Source organism: Protopterus annectens, chromosome 6.part0 (genome assembly GCF_019279795.1).
Source record: "Protopterus annectens isolate FY-2018-M chromosome 6.part0, PAN1.0, whole genome shotgun sequence".
Taxonomy (NCBI): Eukaryota; Metazoa; Chordata; order Ceratodontiformes; family Protopteridae; genus Protopterus; species Protopterus annectens.
In genome coordinates this window covers 1,407,133,396-1,407,145,558 of record NC_056737.1, presented here as the reverse complement: position 1 = coordinate 1,407,145,558, position 12,163 = coordinate 1,407,133,396, and the positions used below count along the sequence as shown (strand labels likewise).

Here is a 12,163-nt window from a genome sequence, read left to right as displayed (position 1 = left end):
CAGAAGGTGTCTGCACCGTAAAGGGCAGTGTGGTAAATGTCTGCACCAGGGAGTACGGTGCCATTGAGGAAGGTGTCTGCACTGGTAGTAATAACGGTGCCGAAAAGGACTACACCGAAGAACATGTCGGTGCCGAAGGTGTCTGCACCATATAGGACAGTATAGTCAAACTCGGGGCTGAAGGAGATTGCACCAACGGTGCTGAAGGAGACCTTACCTGCAGAGATGGTGCTAATAAAGGCTGCACTAAATGGTCGGAGCCGTGTCTGCACCTGGGAACTCTGGTGCCAGTGGCGATAAAGAGGACATAGCTGGAGCAAGAATAAAATGGGGCGGTGCTGAGGCTGGGGCCAAAAGGACCACAGATGGCAGCGCCTGGCTGGAAATTTTTACCTGTTTATGAGTCGACTCCCTGCGATCTCCAGAGGGAGAAGAAGTGAGCGACCTCGAGGAGGAAGAAGAATGCCTCTTACGGGGTTTAGCAGGAGATGGTGAGCCCTCCGACCCAGAGATAGCAGGAGGGGTGAGCCCTACGACCCAGAGATAGCCTCACAGAAAGGAGTTTTAAGGAGGTCTTTCAGGATTAACTTGTTCTTTCTTTCATTGAGAGTCCTGGTCAAAAAATTTCTACAAATCCCACACGGGAGATCCACTGAAAGATGGGAGACATTCAAGCAATAGACAAATAAATCATGGCCATCAGAAAGTGGTAACTTCCAGCCGCATTCCTTACACTGTTTGAAACCAACACTACTTTTCTTGTCCAACATAATGATGTGGAGAAGAACGACACTACCAAGAAAGCTACCCAGAAGGGTAAGAAGAAAGAAAGGAAGGATTACCAACTTTGGTAATGAAGAATTACCTCAAAGGTAAGAAAAGGGTAATAAAGGGGAAAACTACAGGGAGACAGTCTTAAAGTTACGAAAGGGTAGGAGTATAGAAATAGTAACTGATTCAAAACTTTTAAAGCACTAATATAGAAACTTTCAAAAAAATTATTCACTTAGCTGAGAGAGAGTGGCTTGACACAGCTGTACAGCAATGCAGCAAATGACATCTGAGGTAACAGGGAGCAAAGCACTCTGGGTTGGATCTTGGCTGGAGAGTTTTTGGTTGACGCGAGCTTGGTATAAAGCTGGCTCGGTTCAGAGGACGGAACCGATAACTCATCAGTAAGGAATGAATGAAGATTAACATCAGATCATTCCTTTCCAAGAGAATGATAGGGAATCCACCTTCCAAGCCAAGGGATGTGGGACCCCAGGGCAAAATTTGGGAAGTTGTCTGTTCATGGGGGAGGCAAAGAGATGGGTTATGAACCTGCTTAATGTGACTGCCACAACATTCGGAGCTGAAGGAATGTAAACAGCCTGTAGAGAAACTTGGCTTTGTAAGGCTAACTACTAGATGTGCAGGGCTAGCCTGCAAAGGAGGTAAGACTTCGCCCCCCCCTCCTGTTCATTGACATACCAGAGGACAGTGGTGTTGTCTGTGAACTATCTTATACACCTGGAGTAAGCCTGGGTTTGAAGATTTGCAGGGTATAAAATCAGGGCCCTCATCTCTTTTATGCTATGTTCCTTTGTCTGGGCTGCAGACCAGAAATCCCTGACCCTTCACGATTGCAGAGTTGCACCCCATCCTATGTCCAAAGCATCCGTGTACAATACTACAGCGGAAAAGGGGCTGTACGGGGAGACCTGTATTTCTTACCTGAAGAATCCACCAATCCAATTCCTTTTTTAGGCAAGGCAGGAGGGGAATAAAATCCAGAGGGTGGGAGTGCTGCCTCCAAGCTGTCCTTAGAAACCATTGAATTTTCCTCATATGTAACTTGGCCAAGGGTAGCATGGGAATCATGTATGCCATGAACCTCAAGAGCCATAAGAAGTCCCTGTTAGTCAGGGATTGAATGGGTAAGAGGAAGTAGGAAGTAAGCAACAGCACCTTGTCTGGGGGGCAAAGATCCTAGCAACCTTTCTGCTTGGATTTTGCAGCCTAGAAAGATGCGGTCTTATGAAGGGGTCAGAGAAGACTTCTGGTAATTTACTGTGAATCCTAGACTCTCAAGAAGGAAAGATTTTCCTGAAGAAGGTCTGAAGACTGGGCCTGGATAAGGAGATAGTCTAGGTAAGGGAAAATCTGACTTCCCTGTAGTCTGCAAAAAACTATGACAGGAGCCAAGCATTTTGTGAAGACCCTTGGTGCTGTAGAGAGATCAAAGGGCAAAGCAAAGAACTGAAAATGTGAGGAAGCTACAGAAAAACTTCCTGAACAGAGGGCGAATAGGAATGTGAAGGTGGGCATCTTTGATGTCCAAGGACACCAGGAACACTTGGGGAAGAATAAGGGGTAGAAAAGTGGATAAAGTCAGCATCTGAAAGGAGGGAACTTTTAGAAAGGTGTTTAAATGGGAAAGGTCCAGGAAGGGTCTCCAAGAGCCATCCTTCCTGGGAACTAGAAACTTCCTGGAGTAGAATCCTTTTCCCAGTTGAGAGGTGGTACCTCTTGAATCGGCCCCTGGGAGAGAAGGCCAGAAATGATTTCAGGGAAAATTTCCAATTGATCTTTTGGTGGTTGTGGGATACCTCTGAAGGAAGGAAGTCTCTCCCATACCACGAAATATCCTTTTTGGATAACTGAGAGGACCCAATAGTCCTGAGTGATCCAATTACAAGCAGGAAGAAAGAGAGGGATAGAGAAATAGATGGCCCTGGAGGCAGGTAGTCATAGGCTACCAGGTTTGGAGTGGAAGTGAAAGGGCTGTTTTTGAGAACGAATGGATGGAGTAGACTTTGAAGAAGCTTATTTCTTTGAGTCTCTCTTACTTTTAGAGGAAGGAGGCCTAACTGGTTTCCTAACAAAGGCTGTCATTGGTGGATAGTTTCTCTGGAAACTGGGAACAAGAGAAACAAGGATATGTTTTCAGTCCTAGAGCTCCTTGCATTTTTTCCTGTATGGATTTGAAAAGGTCTGCAGCCGAGCTGCCAAATAAGGCTTTATTGCCCAGAGGGGCATCCATCAGTTTGGCCTTGATATCATCAGGTAGAGGTTGTAACCCAAGACAAGAATATCTCCTCAAGACTGACCCAGAGTCTGCCCCCCTGGCTGAGACATCTGCAGTATCATAACTGCACTTGACAGAATGCCTAGTAACCTGGGCAGAGGAATAGGTTCATAGGTAGGTACTAGGCTATCGGCCCAAGGGCCTACGTAAGCCTAGCCAACAAGGTTCCCTGGCTTACTCCACCCAAGAAAGTTATTTTCCTGTGCCACTGTCGAGCAGAGACACAAAAGTGATCCTATTTCCCATCCACTCATCAAAAGTTTTCTTGAAGAGTGCTAATGAAGAACTTTGCTCGACATAGATGGGTATAGGTTCATTGAAGATGGCGGACAGTTTAGCCTTGGTAGGAGAGTCCGTGAGGTCTGAGAGGCTCTTTCCTGCATCTGATGGGAGAAGCTGGAGAGTATCTGGCCATGTGGGTCTGACAATTAACTGCCCTTAAGGCCGGAGTGGCAGAGGTGCAAACTTTCCCCAGTCTATCCGTTACTTTGCTCTCCTTATCAGAGGGCAGTAAAGATTTAGAGGGCAGCAATCTGAATGCCTTATTAGCTGAGACTGCTATGGTAGATGGGTATGCAGCAGGGTCTTTGAAGAGGAATTTAGCGTCCTCAAGCACCTTTGTAAAACCTATTAGGACACTTGGGAGCAGGAGGCTTTTAATGTAGCTGTAAAGGCATCCAAGAAGGCTGGCAGTATCAGGGGAATGGCATAAGTGGATGGGAAATCCATCATAATAACTCTTTTGTATGTAAGAAACTTGACAGCAGTCCCATTTGAAAAATTCTTTCATTTTCAAGACAGTTTCCCCAAAGGTAATATCCTGTCCAAGGGAATCCGTACCATTACACTCCTCCTCTTAAGAAGCATAATCCAGAGGGGAAGCTATTTGGGTGGAGTAAGCCAATGACTCACTTCCTGAAGATTCCTCTTCATCTGAGGAGTCACCAGACATCCTCCTGAAGGGAGTGGATCAAGAGAAGCCCTGAAGAGGAACATGAGGAGGAGAAGGCTGATGCAGGGCCATGAAGGCACTGAACAGGCTTTGTGAAAAGGCCTGCAATCAGGAGGTTATTCCTGTGGAACAGGAGCAATGAGTTTAGTTTTTTCTTCTTTGGAGCTTCCATGTGATGGAAGGTGGATGGGCCAATCGGCCTGCACCCCACGATGTCCGTATGCACATCCTCCTGCACACAGTGATTTGGGTGACGCCACGTGGGCCTTCAGAAATTATAAGCCATTGTTCACCCCTTTCGCCAGAGTCAGACCCCTGAAATTCCCTCGTGGAAGTGCTGGTGGACTCCTTCAGGATATCCTCTGTGGTACCCACCTAAGGGACATCCACTGACTCCAGTACAGCCTCTAGTCCTACAATGGCCTTGGGAAGGACTCCTTGAAAAGTGCACAGCAAGAAAATAAGGCCAAGATTTCTCAGCCTTTTCTGATTGTGACTCATCCAAAGGACTTGACGTGACCATCTCACATGCTAAACATTTGAGACATTGGTTCTCTAAAAGTTTAAGGGAAGCTAAATGGCTCCTAAGGGTTTTTGGGACAAACGACTTACAAATAGCGTAAGTGGCATGGTCGTGGTCTGGGCCTAGACAGAACAAGTAGAGGTCATGGGAGTCCTTATGAGGAATCTGCTTCCCACACTGACAGCTGCCCTTCCTAGTGGGCATGAAATCACCCAAAAACAAACAATAGCCAAAAAATTTTCAGAAAGAAAACCCGTACAGGGTACTTATCTGAACCAGTAATCTGGCAAGAGAACATCTGCAGCAGGCTATCAAACAGGCAGCAGAAAAGTTCTGAGGTTGGTACGTACAGATGTCAGCTTTATATCTGATATCTCTTTAGAGCCAACGTACATGAAATTATGTGCGGCATCACATGTATCTTAGTGTAGCATTTACTCTTTTGTATACTGCCCGGATGTACGAGTCAGCTGGAGGCGAACTCCCTAATGTGATGAATGCTGCAGCATGCAAATAGGGGATATCTGAAAATGATAGGTTTTACTAACAATCTCAAGATGTGGAAGTAAGTGCATGGCTCCAAATAATACTGAATAGCTTTCCATATCAGTTTGGAAAACTTGAAATCTGCCTATAACCAATCCTTCCGGTATTACAAACATCGTGCAGCAAACACCTTTGGAACGACTACACTAAATTTATGAGATGCTGCTCTTACAGAAATTAAGCTCTATGCATACTGTGGTAACGATATAGGACTTACAATGCATTTCACAGTCAATCTACAGGTCTTTTACCTGATTGTCCTGCAGTATTTCTCCTGTTGGGGGTGGAGAAGACTCTTCACATACAGCGAGGCCCCGAACTAGTCTTAACTTTCCATTAGACTGAAGAAAATACATTTTGGGTTAAAACATGAAGGATGAGTGTAAACTAAGAAAACACACACACACACGTCTGTTTATGTGTATGCATGTATGCATTTTTTAAATTTTCACAAACACACACAGTCTTATAAACACACAGATGTTTATTACACAAGCATATAATACATGCATTACAAAGTTTAATGTAATGCCAACGAACAGCACTAGAGAAGGGAGCATCACTTTATGACGTCATGCATTTGTATAATTACTCAGTTTCAACTATAAAAAAAATTAAATAAATACAAAGGAAAACATTTCAACAGCTTAGCAGTAAAGCATGCCACTCTGTTAAGATACACACAGCAGAAGGATGCAAACAGTCCTACTACCGCCAAAACAACAAAAATGCAAGCAAAACAAAATATGCAAGCAAACAAAACATTTGCATATTTAAACACTGGAGAAACAAAACCCATCAATTACAGTAAAAGAAAATACAATCATCAAAAAAGACTACGAAAATACAACAACCAAAAAAAGACCACCAAAAGCAAGCTATCACACTGCTCTACTGTACCTTTGACCTTTTTCCTGTCTGTCCTAGTGCCTGCACTGGTCGCTGAATGGGAGCACAAGAAATATTCTTCAGTTTGGTAAAAATAAATAAGATACTACAAAGAGTGCATTTCATACATGTCCATGACAGAAGGAATTCCAACACCTGCAATGCTGACAAGCATGTTTAAGCAGACAAGACAGCTTTAGAAGTTTAAAATACTTATTAAATGACAGTTTCAAATAGTAAACAGGAATGAAATCAGTTTGCTCAGACACTACGTCAGTCTCCCCATTTAAGATTAAGTTCTTACTACAACAGAAATACAGGACAGTGAAGTTGAATATGGCTGCCAAATAAAGTTCAAAAGTAGAAAAACTATCCCCTTCCTTAAAAGGACTAAGTGAGAAAAAGAAGAATGGCCAAAGTGCTGAAAAAAGGGTCAATATTTTGCTTAGAAGCCCATGAAGAAAATCTTTTCCATTTGCTTCTGTAAACCTCTTTGGTGGAGGCCTTCTGGGAGGCAAAGACAATGTCACAAACTGGAGAAACCAGCCTGGACCATCGTACTACCAGTGGAATTGGAGAAACCATGTGGTCAACTTGGAGGTGAGGAGATTGGGATGTTAAATCCCTGATGGGTGAAGTAAGACATCCTGAGTGGGCTCCAGTAGCCATGAAAGATATTTCAAGTGAGACCAGAAAAAGAGGAACCATACCTATCAAGGCCAGAAGAGGGCAACGAGGATGATGGACCTCTTCAGTCTGCTTTTTTTCTGCAGGAACTGTGGAATCAGAGGAAGAGAAGATAGGCATACAGGAGACCCGTAGGGCCAATCATGAATCAGAGCATCTGTAACTTCCCCCAGAAGGGGGATCAGAGTGAAGTACTTGATGCACTTGTTGAGGGGCAAGGCAAACAGGTCACAGCAAGGTTGGCCCCAGAGTATGAAGATCACATTCGCTACTGTTTGATTGAGGGGACATTTGTGAGGGATCAGTACAGACCTGCTGAGTCTGTCCACCAGTGTACTGGTTTTCCCCAGTATGTGCTTTGTAATAAGAACTGCAGAGATTGCCCATTCCCAGACCCTCATAGTCTCCCTGCACAATGGGTAGGAATGGGTTCCTCCTTGTTTGTTGATGTACCAGACCACCAACATGATCTCCATGTGGATTGCAATAGTTCCTAGAGTGCAAATGTTCTGAAAGGCTTGCAACCTTAGGAGGGCTGCTCTCATCTCTAGACCACTGATAAGCAAACTTGGTCTCCGAGGACACCACGTACCTTAGACTATCTCCCAGAAAATGCCTTCGCCCTCACTTGGGAAGCGTCCGTGGTTACTGTGGCAACTGGGTGACTAAGTGAGAATGGCCTGCCCAGGAACAGGTCTGAATGAATCCACCAGCAAACATAGCATTTGCAGATTGGAGTGAGTCTTATAGGGAAGAACAGAGGCTGGTAAATAATGGACCACTGCATCTCCAATATCCACTGAAGGACTCGCATAAAGAATCTTGGTAGAGTAACTAGAAGAATGGCATATGACTTTGACCCAACAGCTTGCAGTACTAGTTTTGCTGGAGGGGAAGGATGAAATAGTAATGGCCTGCATCTAACTTCTCAAGGACATGATGCGATGAAGAGGTAATGATGCCACTTGAGTCATAGTATGCAGCTGAGTTCCTATAAAGTCCAGTCTGTGTAGGCATTAGGTTCGATTTGACATGGTTTACTGAGATACCCAAGTCATTGGAGATCTAGAGTAAGTAAATCCCTGGTTTGTAGAACTTGATGCCTGGATGATGCAGTGAGGAGCCAATTATCTAGAGAGGGAAACACCTGGTATCCTTTGTGTCTCAAGTGAGCTGCCACCACTGCCATGCATTTGGTGAACACCTGGGGGGCTGTGGTGAGCCCAAAGGGCAGTACTCAGAACTGGCAGTGATTGGCTTCCAGGCAAATTCACAGATGTCTCCTAGAGCACCCATCTACTGTGATGTGACAGTACGCATCCTGGAGATCGATACAGCACATCCGATTGTCCTTGCATAAAAGCGGTACGATGGACTGAACAGTAAACATTCAGGAAGAATAGTTGTGTAAAAATCTTACCACAACCAAAGCTGTCCTTCTTTCATATTGCAGTACTCTAGGTGTGAGATTTCCTGCCCTCAGGTGACTCGTACGTCAGCTTCTATACAAAAGCTTCAGCTTGGCTGTTGCAGTGTGCGTGGGACGTCACACACAGGGCCACAAATCAGGGGCCTTAAATGTGACATCTCCATGCACAATCCTCAAAAACTGAAGGCCAGCAGGCAGAGAATAAGGCCCAGCAGAAGCGATACCAGTTGTTTACAGGTGTGCGACTTGGAGACCTAATGTAATGTAGGTGGTGCAGTTAAGGAATAAGACCTGGGGGGACTGGTGGGCAGGAAGAAATACTGCAAAATGGAAGAGAAGAACATAGTACAGTTGTGTACACTTACCATAATTGTAGATGTTAGAGTGTATTCACTGTTGCAGTCATCAAACTTGGGTTATCTGCCTGAAGGTAGCCCTCAGTCGGCACGAATACCAGTCTTGGGATTCCTGCGTTGGATGCTGTCGCTTCTTCCATGCCATCAGGTAGTCAGGGGTATAAAATAGGCAGCCGATGCCATTACATGAGTTTTTCTTGCCTCAGATGTCAGCAGCCCCCCAAATAGGAAGCTAGTATATGGTGTGGACCACCACCAGTAAAAAGTAAATACCTCTGCCATAAAAAATGGCCATATAGAGGATAGGTAGAAAGGATAGAGAAAAACAGGGGGCTGGAGGGAGGGAAACCAGGACTGCAACAGTGAATCCACTCGAACATCTACATTGATGGTAAGTGTACACAACTGTACTATGTTCTTTGTGTTTCACTGTTGCAGTCATCACACTTGGGTTGATTCCCAAAGCCGAGGAAGGGTGGAGGCATTCAAGAGGAGTTAGGGGGCTGGCTAGCAGGCCTTGTAAGACTGCTGTAGCAAATCCAGCTCTGGATTTAGAAAAAATAGTTAAATGATAATGCTAGGTGAAGGTGTGCACAGAACTCCAGGTTGCAGCTTCCAGAATGTCTCTGGTAGGGACTCCCCTGAGAAATGCTGTAGAGGTGGAAGTAGCCCTAGTGTAATGTGTTCTGATCCCCTGTGGGGTAAGTTTTCCATGGTGCTTGTAGCAGAAATGGATACAGTGTGCTATCCATTTGGAAATGGTTTGCTTTGAAATGGCCTTACCCTCTGCCCCTGTAGCAAAGCTGACTAGCAGCTGGTCAGATTTTCTGAAAGGTTTAGTTCTGTCAAGGTAGAACCTGAGCTGTCTGTGCATGTCCAAGGAGTGCAGGATCCTCTCCCCTTTATTTTGAGGATTAGGGAAGAAGGTCGGCAAATGGATAGCTTGGTTTAGAGCCACACTGGAGACCACCTTAGGCATAAAGGACGGGTTAGTCCTGAGGGAAACCCTGTCAGCATGGAAAATAATGAAGGGTTCCACAGCCATTAGTGCCTATAACTCAGACACTCTTCTAGCTGAGGTTATGGCTAAAACCAAGGCTGTTTTCCAAGAAAGGAATTTTAACTATGCTGAAGCTACAGGTTTAAAAGGGGGGAGCGTGAGCTTTTCCAGTACAAAGTTAAGGTCCCAGGCAGGGATGGGTGCTCTCCCAGGGAGCCTTAAGTTGTTAGCCCCTCTCAGAAACTGTTTGATGAAAGGGTGAGAGAATAGAGGTGGCACAGTTTTATAATGAGCTGAGCTGGCAGAGGCATGAATCTTAATGGAGGAGAAGGAATAGTCTTTGTGGAGTAGCTCTGGTAGGTAATCAAGGATTTGAGGTAAGGAGGGCACAGCTGTGTCCTTTCCTTGAGACTGACTCCAAGAGCACTATCTTTTCCACTTTTCAGCATAGGATTTTCTAGTACTAGGCCTTCTGGCCTCAAGAATGACACCCAGCACCTGCTTGCTGTGGGCTGCTGGTGGAGTATTCAGGGGATAAGCCAGGCTGCAAAGTTTAGGGTTTGCAGATGCAAAATATGTCAGATGAAGGTGCCAAGGTGGCACTCGTCACTGTGTAAGAGTGGGTACCAGTGCTGGCGTGGCCAATCTGGGGCAATAAGAATTGCCCTTGGGCTGTCCTGTCTGATCTTGAGTAGTACCTTTGAGAGGAGGGGCAGAGGGGGAAAGGCATAAATTGAGAGGTTTTCCCATTTGAATGATAAGGCATCCACCTTCCGGGCCCTGCTGTGAGGGTTCCTGGTGCAAATTTTGCTCAACTGGTGGTTCTCGGGGGACGCAAAGAGGTCCACCTCTGGTGAACCCCACCTCTGGATTAGAAGACTAAAGGTGTTGGGCTCCAATTTCCACTCGTGTGGGTCCAGGAGATTCCTGCTTAAGTCGTCTGCCAGTGAATTCTGTTTGCCTGGCAGTAACTGAGCTTGCAGATGCTCTTGGTCGCTCAAGGCCGTGTTCCACAGGGCCATGGCTAACCTGCAGAGTTGGTAAGAATGGGTTCCCCCCTGCTTGTTTATGTACCACAAAACTGTGGTGTTCTGTTTTTAACAGCTGTCCTGGAAGGATTAGGTATTTGAAGACTGTCAGAGCATACTGTACAGCTAACATCTCTTTTTGAATGATGTGCAGGAGAATTTGTCCTGGGCTCTACTTTCTCTGAATGCATTTGCCTGTCATGTGAGCCCCCCATGCATAGTCTGATGCAACTGTAGTCAGGGTTTGGGTGGCAAGGGGTTGAGTGAAAGGCAGTCCCTTGTTGTGGTTGCCTGCTTCTGCCCACCAAAGGAACTCTGCCCTTAGACAAGGAATGACTGTTTCCAGGTCCTACGAATGTTGGCACCAAATACCTTTTTAGTACCATTGAAGTTTCCTCATATACAGTCTTGCATATGGAATTAGCAGAATGCATGAGACCATGAACTCTAGGGCTTGCAGTATTTTCCTTGCAGATAGCTGGGTTTTGTTGGCCATGTGTTTGAAGTAGTTGTTCAAATAGATCTTTTTTTCTGGAGTGAGGAAGGCCATCTGGGAAGTTGTGTTCAAGCTTGCCCCCAGGAATACAATTTTTTGACTGGGCACCGGTTGTGATTTCTTTTCATTGATGGTGTACCCCAATGAAGATATGAGTCTTTTTACAATTGCCAGGTGGTGAAGTAGTAATTCCTGACTGTCCACCTGAATCAGGCAATCGTCCAAGTATGGGAAAATTTGGATATTTCTCTGCCTGCAGTATGCAATGGCTGGAGCCAGGCACTTTTTGAATACTCTGGGCGCAGTAGATAAGCCAAAGGGAAGTGCAGAGAACTGATAGTGCATAGAGCCTGCCCTGAAGTGGAGATATCTCCTGCAACACTCCCTTATGGGGATGTGCAGATAGGCTTCTTTTAATTCTAGGATGACTAGCCAGGCATCCTTGGCTAGCATGGGGAGCAGCTGTTGCAGGGTTAGCATTTTGAATTTTGGGATCAGCAGACAGCTGTTGAGAATTGACAGATCCAGTATTGGGCGCCAAGAGCCCTCTTTTCTGGGCACCAGGAACAGTCTGGAGTAGAAATCCGGTCCCCTTTGTTCTACTGGAACAGGTTGGATGGCCTTGACATTGAGCAGTGAATGTACTTGCTTTTGAGCCTTTGCCCAGTGGTTTGGAGGAAGGTCTGGAAACCCACTTGGGGTTGACAGGGAATGGAAGTAGAATCGGTACCCCTGGGATACAATGTTTAGAACCCATCAGTCCTGAGTAATAGACATCCAGTTTTTTGGCATGAAGGGCAAGTTTTCCTCCTAGGTGCAGAAGTAGATGGGCAGAGCTGGGAAGGATAACTGACGAGTCATTGTGAACTTTTACTACAAGGGGGTGGCCTGAAGAGAGGGATGCCATTTTTCTTCAATCCTGTAAGAGGCCAGCGTTCCACAACCTGAATCTGAGGCATCTGTATCCATAACTTGGGTTGGGGTGGGGGGCTGTAGTGGGAGCCCTGGATTTAATTTCACTTGCTGGGTCCACCAGTTGATTTCTGTTTTCAGACAGGAAAGGAGGGGGATGGCCTTCTCTAGGACATGTAGGTGCTGGGACCAGGTGTTCTTCAGGAACCACTGCAGCTTGCACATGTGCATTCTTGCCAGTGGTAGCATGGGGAAGGTTGCTGCCACTAAACCCAA

General features: G+C 45.7%; 1 protein-coding gene across 11 annotated transcripts in view; it reads right to left on the bottom strand.

Annotated features, from left to right (window-relative positions):
* R3HDM1 (R3H domain containing 1) overlaps positions 1–12,163 on the bottom strand; it is a 2,579,330-nt gene that overhangs the window by 2,081,855 nt on the left and 485,312 nt on the right. For 9 of the 11 annotated variants that reach the window (XM_044074947.1, XM_044074954.1, XM_044074957.1 and 6 more), the window contains 2 exons: positions 5,992–6,033; positions 5,343–5,432 (listed from right to left, as the gene is read on the bottom strand). The exons of 1 other annotated variant lie outside the window; for it this stretch is intronic. In XM_044074947.1, the coding sequence (XP_043930882.1) occupies positions 5,343–5,432; positions 5,992–6,033 (132 nt within the window). The remainder of the gene's footprint in view (positions 1–5,342; positions 5,433–5,991; positions 6,034–12,163) is intronic. One more of the 11 variants, XM_044074951.1, reaches the window with a different exon arrangement.